The sequence below is a fragment of the Monomorium pharaonis genome, chromosome 7 (genome assembly GCF_013373865.1).
Source record: "Monomorium pharaonis isolate MP-MQ-018 chromosome 7, ASM1337386v2, whole genome shotgun sequence".
Taxonomy (NCBI): Eukaryota; Metazoa; Arthropoda; class Insecta; order Hymenoptera; family Formicidae; genus Monomorium; species Monomorium pharaonis.
In genome coordinates this window covers 10861549-10880620 of record NC_050473.1, presented here as the reverse complement: position 1 = coordinate 10880620, position 19072 = coordinate 10861549, and the positions used below count along the sequence as shown (strand labels likewise).

At 40.1% G+C, this 19072-nt stretch overlaps 4 protein-coding genes across 5 annotated transcripts; 2 read left to right on the top strand and 2 right to left on the bottom strand.

The window, feature by feature from the left end:
* The first annotated feature begins 63 nt into the window (after positions 1-63).
* LOC105837436 (glyceraldehyde-3-phosphate dehydrogenase) lies at positions 64-2615 on the top strand. The gene is made up of 8 exons (XM_028195109.2): positions 64-75; positions 180-266; positions 358-481; positions 795-910; positions 1147-1404; positions 1630-1805; positions 2059-2253; positions 2389-2615. The coding sequence occupies exons 1-8, from the start codon at positions 64-66 to the stop codon at positions 2504-2506; spliced, it is 1086 nt and encodes a 361-aa protein (XP_028050910.1). The 3' UTR covers positions 2507-2615.
* Positions 2616-3062: 447 nt separating this feature from the next.
* On the top strand, positions 3063-7747 carry LOC105837430 (glyceraldehyde-3-phosphate dehydrogenase 2). The gene is made up of 5 exons (XM_012682204.3): positions 3063-3207; positions 5767-5863; positions 5936-6175; positions 6259-6513; positions 6606-7747. The coding sequence occupies exons 2-5, from the start codon at positions 5786-5788 to the stop codon at positions 7032-7034; spliced, it is 1002 nt and encodes a 333-aa protein (XP_012537658.1). The 5' UTR covers positions 3063-3207; positions 5767-5785; the 3' UTR covers positions 7035-7747.
* Positions 7748-7843: 96 nt separating this feature from the next.
* LOC105837429 (ralBP1-associated Eps domain-containing protein 1) lies at positions 7844-12617 on the bottom strand. Of its 2 annotated transcripts, none has more exons than XM_012682203.3 (5): positions 12010-12617; positions 10333-11629; positions 10188-10252; positions 9850-10063; positions 7844-9632 (listed from the first exon to the last, which is right to left on the bottom strand). In XM_012682203.3, the coding sequence occupies exons 1-5, from the start codon at positions 12181-12183 to the stop codon at positions 9454-9456; spliced, it is 1929 nt and encodes a 642-aa protein (XP_012537657.2). In that variant the 5' UTR covers positions 12184-12617; the 3' UTR covers positions 7844-9453. The 2 variants fall into 2 exon arrangements, with proteins under 2 accessions (XP_012537657.2, XP_036145198.1); XM_036289305.1 differs by having other exon boundaries at positions 11846-12149.
* Positions 12618-12890: 273 nt separating this feature from the next.
* Positions 12891-18967, bottom strand: LOC105837440. The gene is made up of 5 exons (XM_036289617.1): positions 18727-18967; positions 15277-18519; positions 14178-15037; positions 13962-14105; positions 12891-13668 (listed from the first exon to the last, which is right to left on the bottom strand). The coding sequence occupies exons 1-5, from the start codon at positions 18965-18967 to the stop codon at positions 13438-13440; spliced, it is 4719 nt and encodes a 1572-aa protein (XP_036145510.1). The 3' UTR covers positions 12891-13437.
* Between the last annotated feature and the right edge of the window lie 105 nt (positions 18968-19072).

Below are 19072 nucleotides of genomic sequence, written 5' to 3'. Positions count from 1 at the left end.
ATCATAAATAATATATTTGTCAAAAGTGTTGTACTTATTACATGACTTCAAGTCGTCATAATCATGATGCAATTTGTAATAAGCTTCACACTATTTACATTTGACAAAATACTATCCAAAATTTTCAAATCCTTTTTTCTCCTTTTTTAATATGAATTGGTAGACAAAATTAAAATAAGGATAAAATTATGGCAGTTGTAGGAATTAACGGATTTGGAAGAATAGGCAGAATGTGTCTCCGCGCTTGCCTCGAGAAAAACATTGAGGCAAGTTTTCGAGAGAAAGAAAAATTACTAACTATAATGTATTATACTTATACAGATTATAAATTAAGAAATAATATAATAAATATTATAGGTAAAATTAATTAACGATCCGTTTCTCACAACCGAGTATATGATATATCTCTTTAAACATGATTCTACTCACGGGCCACATCCTTTATCTCTGGAGTGCGACAATGAATATATAATTAGTGGTGGTAAATAGAATCTTAGTTTCTCTACACTAAAAAATTAAATCAGAAAAGAATCTTAAATTATTTAAATTTTTATAATTCTACAATCTGTTCGTTTTAATGCTGCAAATACTGCAGATTTGGAACTATTAATATTCTCAATAACAAAAAAAAAAAAAATTTATGTATATAATTCTTGTAATTGTCGGAAAAATTGTTATATTTTATTAAATTTCAGTATCTGCACGCTTACTTCATATTTAATTTAATTTTTAAAAAACATGGTATAGATATTACTTTGTTAAAAAAATCATGACCATATTTATCGTTCAATGAGAGACAAGAATCGCCACGTCGCAAGAGAAGCGACCATGGAAAATACCATGGAAGAATAATGGAGTGACATACGTAATAGAAGCTAGCGGAGCATTCACAACTCTTGAGAAAGCCAGTGTAAGATTTTAAACTTAACTTTTTTTTACGTAACAAGTTATATATCAAATGTTGATTTACTAGAAATTTAAAAGCAAAAGAAAAAAAGATATCGATCGTTCTTACAGTTATTAATAATTGTTACATTAAACGTTTAAACAAATCTCTAACTGTTTTACAATCTTTAACGTCCGATATCATGCAATTCAATTTTATTATATGTATCTGTCCAAAAATAAAAATGGTACATTATACAGTTGCACATCGATGGCGGCGCAAAGCGAGTTATTATCACCGCACCGTCGATCGACGCACCGATGCTCGTTTTCGGAGTCAATCACACTTGTTACAATCCCAAAAGAGATTGTGTCATTTCTGCCACATCATGTACCACAAACTGTGCAGCTCCAATCGTCAAAATCATGCACGACAACTTCGAGGTTCTCGAAGCTATGATAACCAGCATCCACGCGGTGACAGCGTGCCAAAATACCGTGGATGGTCCAATAGAGAAGGTTCTTGATAAGCTGTCTTTCTCTATAAAATAGGGACCTCGTTTATTTAAGTTTTTTTTTAATGCAACATATATTGTAAAAAGTAAAAGATTAATAAGTACATATTTTTAGTACAATACATTCCTGTCTTTTTAAATTATTTCTTCACTTATGCGTAGCATCACGGTTTAAGATGTAAATAGTCGTTAAAAATGTCATACTTTGTACGATTACATTTTGTCACAGCTTCGACCTACGGCATTGTGGAGGGACGGTAGGGGCGCTCTCCAGAATATTATTCCGACCGCGACCGGCGCGGCCAAGTCATTAGGAAAAATTATCCCCGAGCTGAAAGGCAAGATTTCCGCCATAGCGTTCAGGGTACCGATCCCCAACGTTTCATTATGCGATATGACATTCAGGTAAATTGGTAGATGCAAACTCGCAAGTTCACTAGACGACTGACCCGTAAAATCCGGCGATGGCGTACTTAAAGTCCCAGTTGTATAAATGTAATAAAAAAAAAGAGCGCACTTGATTTTGCACGAAACAACTGTGCAATTTCATTGACGCAATTTGTGTTTGAACGAAATTAAACCATCGTCCGATTCTAAATTTGATTCTCGTATGTGCTATACATTGGGAGCGTTTTTGATCTCCGTGAAACCGCTTCAGGGTCAATAAACCGACGACGTACGAGGAGGTGAAAGAGGCGATGAAAGAAGCGGCGGAGGGGCAACTGAGAGACGTGCTGGGATACACGGAGGAAGACTGCGTGTCATCGGACTTCAACCATACGACTTATTCTTGTGTGTTTGACGCCAAGGCGGGCATTCCGCAGACCAGCACTTTTATTAAGATCGTCGCCTGGTAATAACGCCATCAACGTTGTAATAAAACTCTATTTAGAAATTTCAATAATTGTAATATTATGATGCAGGTTTTCATTGATTGCATTAAACTTTTGGTACCGATTTGATCCTGAAATAACGTGTCTTTCTGCAGGTATGACAACGAATACGGTTACGCGTATCGTATAGCCGATCTGGTTCAATACCTGTTTAACGCCGATTCCGGTAATGTTCCTGTAACTGGACAAGTTCTCGAGCACGGTGATGATTAAGAACAACTTATCAAGTTAAAACTTCAAACTTTTGCATGCAATTGTATTCTATTTTAAATCCTTACAAATATCTTATAATTAATGCAGTTATATAAAAAAAAACTTGTCAAATTTAAAGAATAAATAAATTTGACAATATCTTTTAATGTATCTATATTTATATATAAGATATATATTAAAATATATATCTTAAATCCACACACACACACACACACTATCTATGTATATATTAAAATACGTAAACTAAAAACGCACGGATATAAAATTATTAGAGAATAAATTATAAATAAAAGTAATTAGGTATAAAATAAACATTATAACTTGAATTTTTATAGCTTACCGAGAAGTCTAATCTAAAAAGATTACAAAATTATCCTTTAAAAAAGTTGAAATCTCATTCTATGAGTTGCATATTATACGTCCGCACAACTAAACTGTCGTTACCTATTGTGCTAATGATAAATAGATTCTTTTCAGCAGCAACCAGAAATTCGAAGAGATCAAAACGGTTCTATCCGTACCAGCACGACGATTAAATTTCGCGGCGCGCAGACATGTCGACAATCGATAATCAAGTCACGTGACGCCTCCGAGCGTCGGCGACAGGGCACGAAGTGCCGTTTTATATTCGCACCCGTGCCCTTCAAATGACACTACTCCGTTAGTAACTGCAGCGAACGGATCTGGTTTTTTGGTACGCGGTGAGTATCTTTTCCATCTGACGTGTATTCTCCCAATTGTTCTCTCTCTCTCTCTTCCTCTCTCTTCTCGCTCTTGAGTGAATCGTCCATTATCATCACCGGCAAGCTAATCGTTCGCACGACCGTCTTTTTTATCGAATTCACGTAATCGTTAAATCGCGTTTGCCATCCGGCGCACCGGCCATTCTCGTGACGTCGCTCTTGGACCAGCATCTCCCGACAGCCGCGTAACGAGACTGTATCCCCGCGGGAGAAGCTTCGAGAAGCCGCGACGTGATTTGCATAGTAAGATGTTGGAGTATCGTGGTTAGAGTTCAATGAGAGATGATGTAACGATGGGTGATGCGATGGCTCTTCCTCGGCAACGTTCGTGACGTTGAAGTTCGGAAGACGGAATCCCTTCGCTTTGCCGACCCGGCGATCGTTATTATCGTTAAATGGCCCTCATGCCGATCAATATTATCACTCGACAGTTACGTGACTGAGACGTACAGATGTACGAAGCACACTTCATTGACAGGACATTGATAGGACGATATTCACAGTCTGATCTTGCATTAGGATCTTAAGAAGCTGTACGATCATCTTATCAACTAAAACCAATCCCTAGTAGCAAAAAACATTGGCGCAATATTGGAAAGTAGTATAAAGACAATATTCCCAATATTGGTCCAATATTGTAAAGTGGACCCTTCATCTTATTTAGCCAATTTGTCTAAGCAGAAATATTGGTTCAATATTGGTTCAGCATTGGGCCAATATTGAACCAATCGATTTTTCATATTGGACATTAATTGCATTTTAATTTGGAACCAAAATTTTATAACCAATATTGGCGTTACATTGGGAAACAGTGGAAAAATATTGGCCAATGCATTCCCAATATAACCAATATTAATCAATATACTGCCAATGTATTTTTGTTACTAGGGAATGATACTTGAGATCAAATTTAAGATGATTTTAAATGTAAGATCAGACTACATGAATATCATCCTTAGCTTCATTTGCACGTATGTACCTTAACTTTAAACTCGATTTAACTTACTTTGCATATCTTTTTCTAGTTTTATAAAAATTGTTAAAGAAAGCTAAATCGAAGTTAAAGTTAAGCTAAGTGTAAACGGCCTTAGTCACGTATAATTAATTTGAAATTTAATTGCCTATCGTTAAGAATATTGCGTGCACTGTACTAATTATCATATCATCAATTAGGATGACTAAAATTCTTGCGGCAATAAATAATATCTTCATGTTAAACATTAATGCATACAAAACTGTATTAATTTTTCCTTATATACTTAAATCATTATTTATGTGTCAAGTATTGGTAAAGATTTCAGAAACATTATTTAAGTAAAATAAATACGATTTTGTCTCAAAGTTACTGTAAAAAAAACGAATTTCCAAATGTAAGAAAAAACCTGAGCTCGTCTTTAATTAAACAAAATCGCAATTTTAATTCTTCAAAATGAATAAAGTTGCTTGAAAAAATTGAAAAAATGTGATTGCACAAGATCTCGTAACATTCTTCACTTTAATCTGTGCCTTTAATTTCGACCAAATTTAAATTTTATTTTAATCGACGATTAATTCGATCATTTATTTTTAAAAAGTTGATATTTAAGTAAAAAATTAATAACTCTATCCGTGTGTTAAATATCGCAGGTATCGCTTAATTAGTTAATTGAAACTTGTCGGGTCGATGTCGTTGACGAAAGTCCGAATAGGTTTTCTTTGAATTATATCAGACTGGAACGCGGTGCATCGCGATGCGCCGGATGCGCGATGACTACGTCACGTTTTATCCAAACTGTCAATCGAAATGATCCGATAATCTTTACGCACGCGAGGTCACGATCATCGTCGAGGGATATCGAAGAGCGTACGTGGACACACCTCCCCCTTTAACCTTGCCTGACCTACAAGATTCGCCGGTGTCCAACCGGAGCATTAAGGCCACCGAGACATGTGCCAAAACTGTTGCCATCACAGCTGCTTTCAAAGATTAAATTCAAGACTGATAAATAACGTTTATGAAATTATGTAAGCGCGTCCACGAACCTCTTCAATAATTCCGTTACATTTACAATCCACATTTGTAATGCCATTGTATTTTTAGCAATAAATAAATAATATGTGGGAAAGATTTTTCAATTAATAACTTGTTTTAATACAACGATACTGTGAAATGTTTTCTCTATGATACAATGTTGGACTAATAAAGCAAAACGGCTCGATTACAGTGTAATTAGTAATTTTCAGTTGCGTCTACGCGGTCGATATCAGTTTTCACTTATGCGATGATATTACGAGCATCCTTGAGACGTGATTGATATTCTGAAAATAGCGGAGAAGCGAAATGATGGATTATCATACATTGCATATTAATTTACCCTCTAACCTATTACCATCCAATAATTTGTTACAATAATAATCTCTAATGATGAGGCTCATTCTTTCACACCTGTTTCGCATGAATACCACGCCGGTATCGACGACTACGATCGTACGGAAGGCACGTGTAGTATTTTATAATACTCTCGTCCAATTTTCCAGTTGCAATCAAGACGACGACATGAGCAAAATCGGAATCAACGGATTTGGCCGTATTGGCCGTCTCGTGCTGAGGGCTTCCCTGGAGCGTGGTGGTCAGGTACGTTGAAAGGAGAATACCAATTCGCAAATCACATTCGTTTCACGCTAATCTGAGATCTCTGCCAATCAGGTCGTCGCCATCAATGATCCCTTCATCGGTCTCGACTACATGGTCTACATGTTCAAGTATGACTCCACCCATGGCAGGTTCAAGGGAGAAGTCAGGGCTGAGGGTAACTGCCTTGTTGTAAACGGAACCAAGATCTCAGTCTTCAGCGAGCGCGAGCCGAAGGCGATCCCGTGGGCGAAGGTTGGCGCCGAGTACGTCGTCGAGTCGACCGGTGTGTTCACGACCATCGAGAAAGCATCCGTACGTGAAATTGAAATTCCTATTTAATTCCACCGGAATCCTTGTTTACATTAGAGTTTAATGTTCTTTGATTGTATTTGCAGGCTCACTTGGAAGGCGGCGCCAAGAAAGTCATCATCTCCGCTCCGTCAGCTGATGCACCAATGTTCGTCGTTGGCGTCAACTTGGAGGCTTATGATCCGAGCTACAAGGTCGTCTCTAACGCCTCGTGCACCACCAACTGTTTGGCTCCTCTCGCCAAGGTGATTCACGACAATTTCGAGATCATAGAAGGTCTCATGACGACCGTACACGCGATTACAGCTACTCAGAAAACCGTTGATGGACCTTCCGGCAAGGTATGTATGATATATAACTGTTTAATTAAGAAATCTCGTTCAAGATTGTTCCATCGTTATGTAACATCATTTATTAACTTTTCCGATAATAGCTGTGGCGTGACGGCCGTGGCGCAGCACAAAATATTATTCCCGCTGCAACTGGAGCTGCCAAGGCAGTTGGCAAGGTCATTCCCGCCCTCAATGGAAAGCTCACTGGCATGGCCTTCCGTGTACCCGTGCATAACGTATCCGTGGTCGACTTGACTGTTCGTCTCGGCAAACCTGCCTCTTACGATGCTATCAAAGCAAAAGTGAAGGAGGCTGCTGATGGTCCTTTGAAGGGTATCTTGGCCTACACCGAGGATGACGTTGTCTCGTCCGATTTCATCGGCGACAACCATTCCAGCATCTTCGACGCCAAGGCCGGCATACCTCTAAACGACAACTTCGTAAAACTGATCTCGTGGTACGACAACGAGTTTGGTTACTCTAGCCGAGTCATCGACTTGATCAAGTTTATGCAGAGCAAGGACAACTAAGTAGTATCCAAAAGTCGATTGTACAGCCGTGTCCTCCTATAGCTCCGGTCTTGCCGTCCGGCAGTCGCCGTATGGGGCATATCACTGTAAAAAGAGTTGGTGTAAGAAACACTCTCTGTATTAATTGGCGTCATTATTAACTTGTAGCAGAGATCCGGAGTATAAAGCCAAAGGATGTCAGCGTACATTCTTTCTCACGCAGTTAATAGAATTCTAGATAAAACGGTAATATCTTTTCGCTGATTGAAATACAAAGCAAAACAGGCTCTATTTAGTGTGTTCATATCTAAAAATCTACATATTTGTCTTGTTACTATTAGAGTCGAGTTTGCCAATAAAACAAATGTGTAAATGCGAATATTCTAACTTAAATGTTACTCAGTAGAGCCTGTGTAATTGCGAAGTTTGTCTTACGTAAAATCAGAAGTGTATGATAATAAGATTCAGTTCAATTCTGTTGTACTAAATTTATTATGAAGCGCGATTTTATTCATCGAATTTCACAGTCACAATCACCACATGTACGGTTTTATTGGACTTACATCCTATTGTACTTGTATAGAATTGCAATTGCAATATACTCAACTTTCATCATTCATCCATTCATATTCAAAAGATGTGTTACAAGTATTTGTAATTTTTTTCTTCTGCATATTACTATTATTTTTCCATTCACACAATGACACCAATAAAAATTGTTATGAAACTAAAAATGTAGTTTTTTATGCATATTTGACCGACGATTCTGTAGATGTCTACGCTTCAATTCTTTTTTACAGGATAGTAGATAATAAATCAAAGAGAGATGATTTTGATAGAAGTATTAATTTTATAATTTTTATATAGTATTTGTAATTACAAAAAAACTTTTTTGCGTGACTCGTTGATCTTCCAAGCATTTACCTCTATAAGTCTCGTAATATTTAACAACGTGACTGTCGATTACTGATGATTATATATATATATATACTTCAAAATTTCGCATTATATGGCACAGTAACAACGGTCGCTTGGCAAATTTATTTATCCGCTATATTATAAGCAAACAAAGTAGAAATTTGAAAATGTGACAAAGATCTTAATCTCAAATCAAAGTATATTTGATTGGATAGAAATGATGATTTATAAATAAAGCGCTAAGATTTGTTAGTTGAGTCATAAAGATTAATGAGATTTATAGAGAATTCGAAAATTTTGTTATTTAAATAATAACAATTTTGTCTAGGAGCAATCATATATCTGATAAGTGATCGCTATTAGAAATCTGCATAACTAACTGGAAAGAATATCGATTGATAACTTTTTGTTGCAAATGTGATAGATCTAGTCTTCTCAGGTCTCAAGTGATTCGCTCCAACTCCACAATACTTATTTTTTTAAATCTACAATAGGAATCGATATATAAATCGATATCATTTGAAAGAATTGATACATCAAAATCGATGTATTCAACGTTGATTCTGAGCATTATACACATCTACATAAATTTATTTTCGAAGTATTCTGTTCCTGCAGATTCCACTTTTCTCGTATCTTTCTTCAACACAGGTATATCTTTCTTTAACAAGTATTTCATAGGTACACTTGTTTTTATCTCGGAATAAAAGTATCTTTATAACACATCCTGATTATTTTGTTTATGCCATTTTTTTGTGAGTTTTTGTTTTATATAGTCATACGAAAATATAATTCGATTTTGTTGCAAATAATAAATACTTATATTTGCAATATAATTAATTAAAAAAATATTATGATTTGTTGACGGTAAACGAAACTCTTTAGAAGAAATTCATCAATAGACAGAGAGATATGAAATATCTTATATAATTCTCATAAAATTAACAAATGTAGAAATATTATAGAAATCACAATCAGAAGTTTCAAATATCTGTACTGAAATAGAATAACAATGTGACAGATGCACTTGTATGGAAGTGCTTATATAAATATATATAAATTCTCAGCGATAAAGGAAGTTTTTATGCAAAACACAACATACAAGTTGGTAAATCACAGGGGAATTCAATAACGCAGGTCTTAAACCTGAATAAAATTTCTAACACACTTTTACGTGTAAACGTGAACAGTAGCTCATAAACTTGACAAAAGCAAACGCTTGTTATATATCAATATAGAGATCATAATTAGTTTTGTATATACAAGATCCATAATTTGTTATACACACTCTTCTTTCAATTTCAGGTATAAAATAGTTATGTAATTTTTTTTGTAAATTGCGTCCCCTGCCGCATCTGTCTGTCTACACTGATCATTATGAATGATGAATGAATACTTCGTTGGAAAAAAGAGGAATTCTAGACTAGCATAACGTATTAAATACATATGTTTACAATGATTGGAGGCTACATAATACCTCGTAACTTCGAACGAATGAATGATAGGGAATAGTGTAATCACATCAAGTCAAGAGCAAGAGTTTTGCGCGCAAATTTATACGTTCTTGGAGCGCGCTAGCCAGTTCACGTGTCAGTTCTTCACAGACTAAGCGTAGTTCCGCATTCTTTTCCCTTAATTCTTGTAAGGTTAATTTCTTTTCATCTTCCGCTTCGTTCTTATTCTCTTCTTCGCCGTCTCGTTCTGTTAGGATTATATTTTAACTATTAAGCATAATTACGGAAAAAAGATTCTACTCCTTAGACATAATATTTCTAAAACTTAGAAATAATGAAGTATTTATGCTTAAATGTATTACCTACATAAAAGAATAAAAATTATGTTGCAAAAAAAACAAATTGTAAATACAAATACAGAGAAAATATTAAGTGAGAAATTAAATAATAAAACAGTTTCTTACTTGGACTCGGTTTCCTATAAATATGAAATGCTCCACAGACACCAGTAAACTGTTGAGATTGCGATACCGTATTTTCTATAGACGGTACCGTGTTCTCAGGCAGTTCATTCTTAGGAGAAAAATGAGAGAAGTCAGCGACGAACGCTTGACTTTCGCTTAACGTCCTTTGTCCTTCACCCTCGCTCCTTTGGCCGACCAATTTGCGGGGCGAAGTCTGTAATAAAAACGAATTATTATAAACTCTGACTTTTAAAAAAATATAGGAAATTATAATCTCCGTGTGTTGTAGCATATTTTACAACGTATACAGAATAAAAGAAAAGATACAAGAAACTTACAATTCCTGGCGAAATTCTAGGTGGTACAAGTGGCGGTGCCCCAAGAAAACTTTGGCCATTTTTTCCTATAAGGACATAATAGTTTTTAGCATAAAATTTTAGTTTCCTAATCGCGGTATCGTGGAAGATCGGCGGAGATACGTGCCTAATTTATTAAGATCGAGACTAGAACTGCGCGCGTGTGTTCTGTACGGTCTGGGTGGCGGAGGAGGCGGTGGTTCCTTCTTAGGAGTCACGATAACGGTGTCTTCGGGAGCCGCGGGAGGTTTCTTTGCGAGAGGACGTTGCACTAACGATGCCGCGGAATGCTGTAGATCGTCATCGCCCAGGGTCGTGCAGTTGCTACTGCTGCCATTGGCGCCTGAGGCGAGAATCGCCGCTTCGGGCGTCAAGCGCAACGGCACCGGATGTAGAATCTTTGGGTCGCGTTCGACGGCCGACTTTTGAAAATCGAAATTCACTAGTTGTAGTCCTGGGCTGGTGACCGAGGAGCTGCTCGCTCCGGTCGGCGAGTCCACGAACTTCGTCCACTCCCTGTTTTTCTCGCGGGAGTTCGTGGAGTTCGTTGGCGATGGTTTTTGAGCGTTTGTGGGAGCCGATTGTGGGACTTGCGGCGCGGCAGTTGTGGCTGATGCTGTTTGCATGACTAACGGAATCGACAAGGACGGAGGTAAAACGTCGGGGAGCGGCACGTGGTTCCTCCTCAGTACGACAAGGTGCATAGCCACGTAAAACTCTTGCAAGCTAAGCGCCCCGTCCCTCGTGACGTCCGCGAGCTGCCAAATGCGGCGTAACTCGGAAACGGGCAGCCGCGACTTCTCGAAAAACGTTCTGGCTACTGGCCCCGCCAGAAGGCCCTCCGGGTCGGGCTGCAGCTGTGCAAATTGCGCGGCATAATAGTCGCGCTGCTCGTCACTGATAATCCACACCTCCTCTGGTGGGAAACCCGAACCGTCGCCCTCCCCGTCGCCCTCGTCGCTGCTGTGACGCTCCGAACTCTCCTCCTCGGTGCCCAACAGCTGCCTCTGTTCCTCGGAGACCAGCAGGCCTTGCCAGCCCCCAGATACGGAATCCAGGATCGCTTCACCGCCCAGCATACCGTCGTTTCTCTCTTGGGTCACGCTGTTCGTCGGCGTGGGGGAATCCGTGCTGCCACCAGTCTCGCGCGGGGACTCCGCTTCGCTCTCGCTTTCGGTAGTGCTCTCGGGAGGACGATGCCTACCCTTCGCGCCTCTGGTCAAGTCCGGACTCCTTCTGCCGTCCTCGTCGCCGGAGGTCGGCCACGTAAATCTCGGTAAAGTGATAACGTCGAGCGACGCTGTTATCATATCCCTGGAGACTTCCAGACCAGCCTGATGAGCTGCGATAAGTTTCAGCACCGCGTAGAACTGCTTCTTACCCAGATGCGTGCTGCCCTTGGCTCCTATACAGACATCCAGTATCTACAAGTAGAAAAAAATAAATATTTAATATTAGCGAATGTATTATACAATAGTCCCTATAAAATGCTCCAACTTTGTCTTCTTTTTTCCGAGATATATAACAACTATCAAATCTAACTGATTGTCGTGGGAGGCAGCAGGAGTGACTCGATACTTCCCCATCGACGAATTAATCGGTTCATTACCGCTGCCGCAACATAACCTCCACGAGCGCACCTCTTGTTCGTCCTGTTCACATGACGTATGCCGTTTTCGAGGGAGTCTCAAGCACCTAGGTGACTTCTATCGCGGCGCAAGTGCCAACGGCAGGAATACGTCAAACGTCAGGTCGCGCTTTCATCCTGCTCCACTTCATCGAGCTCTCTCTCTCTTTCTCTCACCTTCATGGTGACGTCCCGCGGCAGGTTGGCCGAGCGCAATAGCTCGGCGACTTTGACCACGGGCACGCTGTCGCTGTCCGCGTTCTCGCAGCAGTAGATGAATATGTCGCCGTAGTAGCGGTGCTCGGTCGCGGTCAGGTGCAGACTCGCCATCGTCAGCAGTTCCCAGTCCATCTTGACGCGGTCTGCGCGGCTTGTCGTCGTCGTCGAGCTCTCCCGGCGCGTCGTCTCCGCTTCTCACGTCTCGCGGTGCGAACCTTCGCCTCGCTCGTCCTTCTTTTCGACGTTTACTCCTAGAATCCTTCACGCTCTGCTTCACGGCGCGGCCGCGCTCCGCGGCGGTCGCATCTCTCTCGCGGAAGAACGCGAAGAACGTTGTTCACTAGCTGCCACCAGCCCCGTTCGCGTTATTATCGCTATCTCCGGCTGGCTGGCTGACTGGCACGATGTTTGACATTGCCATAATCCGTGTCGACTAACTCGCCCCGCCAGGAGTGCGTGTGCGGTAACTCCGTATTTATGATACATACATAAATAAGGCACCTGGACTAAATGAAACCTACCTTATTAATTTTTTAAAATTAAATTACTATTTAATAGAGAATATTGTATTTTAAATAAAGTTAAAAAGTTTAAAACTCTGTGGTAAAATTTTAAAAATCTCTACTCAACAGAGTTTTTAAAAAATAAAATAAAAATAGGATAAAGCCTTATTCAGTTCAGAGATCTCACATTATAAGTTTCAGTTCTATTTATCTTTAGTTTCATTACTTGAGTTTCAAAGCGTGCCGAACTTCGTAAAATAAAACCTGTATAATACTTTCAATACTTTTTTACACTTCCTTTTCTTACACTCTAAGCTGTAAAGAGAAGACTGAGAATAACATAGACTGGTGAGCGTAATATATTTCACGATTCACATCACTCTGATCTAACGACACTTCAACATGAGCATCGAAGTTAAAAGATCGAATTGTTTCAGAAGTAATAGCCGTAACAATGAAACGTGGAAATTACATTATATCGTCGATACTGCGCTGTCTCGCGCGCTCTACTTTTCTTTTCATACAAACATTAATTCAATATTGTTTGACGATAGTTTGCGTTTAGTTTTAGTACAGTTTTCTTCCTTCTTCGCTAAATATATCGCTATGAAATTGGGATTATATGTATTGTCGACTCACGTGCACTTTTCATAGTTAACAAACTTGTTCAGAGATATAAAAATTCAACGAATGGTTTACACAGTCATTGGACAGCGATGCCGATCTTCGAGAATGAAAAAAAGAAAACACCTATCATTAATACAAAATGTCTCGTGACTAGAAAAAGTTATTACACATAATGCCCTATAAAAAACATCAGTTTTGCCAATAGTTTTGTTGCGATAGTTTGATTTGGAGTTTTCATTTCGACGAGAAGCAACAGTCAGTGGAGCGAAGAATCCTCCACGATAATTGATGAAGAAACATTTTTCTTCGTGCTATCGCAGCGTCCCGCGATTGATTTCTGTCCAGACATCTTAATTCGTAGCTGCATCGAATCTTCTCTTGGACTGCTGGTAACATTGTCAAAGTTCAAACTGCCGAAATGTTCCTCGAATAAGTCTTCTAATTTTTTCGAGAGCACTTCAATTTTTTTCATTCGTTCATCGTCATGCTGTAAAAAACCGTTTATTAATTTCTATTCCAATTTAAATCTAATTAAAAATCTAATTAAAAATGTCAATAAAACGAGAGAAATTCGCTCTTCGAAATCAAATTGTACTTTATTAAAAATCAATATTGAGATATTAAATTAATATATTAAATTAATTAAATCTTAAACTTTGGTTTGAAAAATTAAATAATCCAATTTTTTTTACATAGCAAAAATTTGTTTTTACCGCACAATTTTCACGATAATTAAGGAGATAAATGGAACAAAAAAATAATCGACTTTTTGCTGCAAACCTGATAATATAATCTCGCGTTGTTAATAATGCGACGAAAATCTTTTATGGCATGTTCGACTTTATGGTAAATCCGGTTTTTCAATTTGTACTCAACGATCTCGAGAAACATTGGGCTCTTAATAACCTTGCAGTAATCTTCCATCTAAAAGTTAAAAAAGATATGTTCATCAAATTTTACGTATCTGTATTCTTTTTTTACCTTTTTAAAACTTACTATTGATGCAGATGAAGACTGACCATCCTTGTCACATGAGAACGAATACTTGAGGATCTTCGTCTCGTCCATCTGCCAAATAGTTCGGTGAATCATCTCCAACTTGTTGAACGTCAAAGGGTTAAGACTTTGTTTCCTCCTGGAATTACACCACACCGACCAACCACGATCACCCGATTTGCTGGCATACTTGCTTTCCAAGTGTTCCAAGTCATCCTTCTTGCCGTGGTTCGTTTTCGTGATAGCTGATGATTTTAACGTTATATTGTTTGACTTGACACCGCCGACTTTCGCGCACAATCCCTCTTCTAATTGGAGATCGTTGTTGTCCGGATTTTTTATCGTTTTCTTGTCAGTCGATCTTCGTGATTTGTGTAGAAGCTGATAGGATTGCTCGGAGTCTTTCCTCTGGCACTTGCGGCCAGAAATTGGTATTACGGTGGTCACTGATGAATTGGTCGCGCACGACTTGAGCGGCTCTTTCTTTTCCAGGTGTAGGTTGCTCGTTTTCATGGATCTTCGTACTGTTTCAGAGTATGTGGCTCTTCCGACGTAACTTTCCAATTCTTTCGTCGTTTCGCCATCCTTCTCGAGAGAACTAGAAACGTGCTCGCGAGAGAAAATCGCTGGATATTCACTGTCGACGATTGTCTTGGCATGGGTCTTTACATCTACGTCCACGACTGATGATGATTCGAGCTGATCCGATTTTACATCGACAATTTCCAAGTTATTCGAAGACCTCAAACTTCGTCGATCTACGTCGTTTTTACGTCGCTTCTGCTTGCCGACGATACTCGCGTTATTGAGAGTCCTGATCAGCCAGGAATCCGTTTTCACGTTGATCTTGATACCGAGAGCTATTGAACATGCTTTTTAGAAAAGGATTGTTTTGCTTATTACTAGGTACCACCTGCAAAAAGATCGCGAGACATTCTTAAATAGTTTCAATGATCCGAGCAACAAAATACAAGTGAAATCCTCGCGCGAAAATTTATCGTTCCAATCTAGTGCCTCGTTAATTTACTGCTCTAATAAAATTAATCAATTCTCAACTTAAAAAAATATAATAAAATATATATCTTATAAAGTTCTTTACCATTCTCATCCTCACGCGACTGAGATACCGACACTACACTCGTACTGGGCGATAATCTGCATGTGGACTCCGAGTCGTCGTCCGAACCTTCGTAGAAAGACGCACGATCGACGTTATCATGGTTTAATGATTTCGAATCGTCCTGCCGCAATGTAATTGCTTCAGCATTTTCCTTGTTCCTATCTTTCTTTTCACTGTTACTGTCCTCGACGTTTTCGGATGTATTGCCGCAATCCTTCACATTAAGAGCCTCGAGAAGTATCTCGGCTGAGGCGCATGCTGCTTTCCAGGTGACGTCTTGACGAGCATCCTGCGACAGAGATTCCACGCGCTTTAGAATCCTAGGTGAGCTCTCGGAATTGAATAAAGGCACGGGCAACTGCGAAGGTGGCGGAAACGAGGTCTTTATCAGCGTGGCGTTGCAGATGTTGGTGGACAAGGTTGGCGCGTTCGTATGAGGCAGAGGCGTCGATGATGCTGGTATCGACACACCTTTCTTATTGTTGCCACACACGTTGTGATGACTGCTGCGCGATATCGCGTTACTGTTCGATCGACGATTGGCTCTTCGCTGATGTCTCTTTTTCGGTACATTGTAACTGCCCGGTTTCATGTACACCCGCACGTCCTCGGAGCTGTCGTACTCTTCGGGCGCGTGTTGCACGTGAAAACGATTTCCGAAAAAATTGCCGGCGGCCCAGGGTGTACTCTGCATATTCGGCAAATTCTGCAGCGCCTGAAACTGCCGATTCGTGTCAATCTGCGGCTGCTTGGCTAGGATCATCGAGTACTTAGGCATCTCCTGAACGAAGAGTCGCGACGCCGAGTTTTCGCTCGTCCTCGACTCCTCAAAGGTTGGCGCGACCACTGGAGGCTGTGCGTTTCGCATGCTGGCGAACCAGGCCGACAAGTTAGCTGCCATTTCTTCGGATTCCTTGTTGAACGTCCGTGGTTCGATCTGACTGAGCAGGGTCATTTTGTTTCTGGGTACAGCTGGAAGTTCTAGTTGATCAGTCTGCGATTTGCCGACGTAAATCGAATTGACGTTCGCGCTTTTAACTCCGTAAATCTGTTCGGTGTTTTTGCTGTTTTTCGAATTGATATCAGTACTAGGATAAAATCCCGAAGAGGAATAACTGACATTATACGTTGGGATTCTAGGATTGGACGTTGGGTACGATGAATTTGGGTGGCTGGATAAAGGAAATGTAAAGGCTAAACAGTTCCGCGCATACAATCCGCTGTAACTTATAGGAGCGTTTATCGTTGAATGCTGCAGTCGGATAGATTCGGTGTTATCGAATGTTGTCAGCTTATCTTCCGACGCGTAATCGTGTTTTCTGTCCTTCGTTGCTTCTGCGCTGCTTTCCATCACTTTATTTCTCAATTGGCAAAATTCGGCATTCAATGATTTCTGAGCAAAATCTAACTTCCTGGACGACATGTCCTTAGTGCGAAGTTTAAGGCTTACCAGACCACCGACGTCGGTGTGACACACGGAGACACTCGGCACGGATTTCGTGGTGTTAATCACGGACGACAAATTCTCAGTAATCGTCCATTTGCTTCGCAATTTGCTTTCCTTCGAATTTATCGATTGCTGCTCCTGCTGACAGTTAGAATTGTACTGAAAATTATGTAGACTGTTCAGTGGCAATGTCGACGTCGTGCTGCGTGATTTCTCCAGTGAAGATTTTCCAATCGCATTTTGTTGAGAAAAAAAGTTCAAAGGGACAAAAAGATTATGCGTCGTATAAAGCGACACGTCACCTGGAAACGATGACGTTGCGTTGCGTTTTTGATCCGTTACCTCTTTGTTTTCTCCGAATTTCTGAAAGGTCCGCACTATTTGCTTCAGTAATTCGCACGTGCTCTCTTCCCACGTCTGAAAGTGTGTTATCAACTCGGGATCTAATCTGTCTAGCAGATTGGGAAAATGTTGTTTATTCAGATAGTTATCGAGGCTCAGCCAACCGTTGCTAATGCGTAAGAGAGCGTTTATGAGATCGTCAGCGAAGACACGGTCCCCTGCAAAAACCGGGATGCAAGTCGAAGATTTCGTGATCGCCGTTCTAGTGGCAGACGACAAACCCGTTAACCAACTCCGTTTGGAATCCGTTTGCGAATCGTCAGAATCGAGAACAATTTCAGCCTGCGTGCAGCCCCAATAAGCTGTCTTTCGGATCAGTTCTGGATACTGCGATCTATCAACGGAGGGACTATCTGTTTGAACGCCTATTGATGTTCCATTCTCATACTCGGAGCAGAAATCGGCAAACCAGCTCGCCTTGTTGTCGCCCGCGCCATTGAACAACGTCGTGGAATCAGTCTTGTTGCTAGGCTTCGATTCTTCCTTACCTAAATCGTTCGAAGACGTGGTGTTGCATAAAGCGGAAACCATTTTTTCGGCCTCAATAGTAAAGTCGAAGCTGGTCGAGGACTCGTCGGAATAATGTTCTTCGTCGATCTTCGTGATTGCAGAGGGAGATTTCTGCAAAGCACATTCGGCAGATTCAACGCTTTTGTTATTTCCTACAACGGTTTGCACGTCGTTTTTGGAAAACGTTTCGATTTGAGAAGGCCAGCTGTTCTCGCTGTGACCGACTGAAACGACTTGAGATTCGCAAGTGCTCGATATTTTGTCCGCGTTATGTTTGAACAAAGTAAAATCTAACGTAGGTGAAGGCTTGTCTCTTCGCGGTGGTGCGAGGACTAGACCAACTGACGGAGTCGAGAAAAGCGGAGAGGACTGAACTGTTATGGGGAATTGATTATTGTTGAAACTGGCTAAGCTGGTATAGGGATGGAGGCTGGTAAGCGGAAAAGATGAGTTGGCGTTGACGGTTTGCAGACTGCAGGTGTTTGTAGCCGAAATATTGTAATAGGGATTCTGTATCGGATGCTGTTGTTGCTGCTGTTGATGTTGCTGAGTGTTCTGTCGGTCTTGGATGAGGCAGGTCTGTACGTCCGGCGGCTTGAAGTTGAAAGGTTGTGGTAACAGATGCGTCACTCCGGAATTATTATTGTAATGCTCGCTGTGCAATGGTCCAGTGTGGGTAAATGTCGACGAAGCTACTAAAAAGGATGTGGTCGGAGGAATAGATGCAATACTGGTGGACGGTTGATCAAAGAGCACTATAGGTTTTGGACTGTATAATTGTTGCTGTTGATAATATTGTTGACTGTGAGACGGTTTGTTCTTGGCGTGCCATCGATTATTTTTACCTACATTTACACGATATATTTAAATTGTCATTCTTGATTTACTAACTTCAATTTTAGATTAACGTAATTAAAATTGTTGATATCTGTGAGTTCTTTTTGTATTGCTTTCAACTCTGCTTCACCATAGAAAACTGTTATATAAAACAAAATTAAAGAAAAGGATGGAGAAAGAAAGGAAAATACTAATTTACCAAATTAATTTGAATTATAATCGATCTTTCAGACCTTGAAAATGGGTAGAATTTGGTGAAATAACATTAGACTGAACGCTCGGATAAACGCACGAAGGATGAAGAACTGTTCCACACGGTTGAAGGGTCACCATTGGGTTACTGACGGGAGCATACAGAATTTGTTGTTGTTGCTGCTGATGATGATAAACGGACGACGTTGTCGATGGGCTTGAGATCGGAGCTGACTTGAAATGTACAGACGATCGATTTGATCGTACGGCCGTCGGGCGCATGATTCGTTTAATCCTTGAATCAAAACTGTATCTTCCACCGTCCGAATCTTCGAGTCGACGTTAGCAGCTTCTATTAAATGATAGAATTTGTCACGTTATCAGTAC

What these genes read in the sequence shown, in the direction of transcription:
- LOC105837429 (XM_012682203.3), bottom strand. Translation starts at nt 12,183, where the DNA reads ATGGACTGGGAACTGCTGACGATGGCGAGTCTGCACCTGACCGCGACC. An exon ending in CGCGGGACGTCACCATGAAG is followed by an intron (nt 11,630 to 12,009) that starts GTGAGAGAAAGA and finishes TTCTACTTGTAG; the next exon opens with ATACTGGATGTCTGTATAGG. An exon ending in TCTCGATCTTAATAAATTAG is followed by an intron (nt 10,253 to 10,332) that starts GCACGTATCTCC and finishes ATGTCCTTATAG; the next exon opens with GAAAAAATGGCCAAAGTTTT.
- LOC105837430 (XM_012682204.3), top strand. Translation starts at nt 5,786, where the DNA reads ATGAGCAAAATCGGAATCAACGGATTTGGCCGTATTGGCCGTCTCGTG. An exon ending in CCCTGGAGCGTGGTGGTCAG is followed by an intron (nt 5,864 to 5,935) that starts GTACGTTGAAAG and finishes TCTGCCAATCAG; the next exon opens with GTCGTCGCCATCAATGATCC. An exon ending in TTGATGGACCTTCCGGCAAG is followed by an intron (nt 6,514 to 6,605) that starts GTATGTATGATA and finishes TTCCGATAATAG; the next exon opens with CTGTGGCGTGACGGCCGTGG.
- LOC105837440 (XM_036289617.1), bottom strand. Translation starts at nt 18,967, where the DNA reads ATGCGCCCGACGGCCGTACGATCAAATCGATCGTCTGTACATTTCAAG. An exon ending in GTCGCGTGAGGATGAGAATG is followed by an intron (nt 15,038 to 15,276) that starts GTAAAGAACTTT and finishes CATGTTCAATAG; the next exon opens with CTCTCGGTATCAAGATCAAC. An exon ending in AGTCTTCATCTGCATCAATA is followed by an intron (nt 14,106 to 14,177) that starts GTAAGTTTTAAA and finishes TTTAACTTTTAG; the next exon opens with ATGGAAGATTACTGCAAGGT.
- LOC105837436 (XM_028195109.2), top strand. An exon ending in GCCTCGAGAAAAACATTGAG is followed by an intron (nt 267 to 357) that starts GCAAGTTTTCGA and finishes TAAATATTATAG; the next exon opens with GTAAAATTAATTAACGATCC. An exon ending in TTATGCGATATGACATTCAG is followed by an intron (nt 1,806 to 2,058) that starts GTAAATTGGTAG and finishes AAACCGCTTCAG; the next exon opens with GGTCAATAAACCGACGACGT.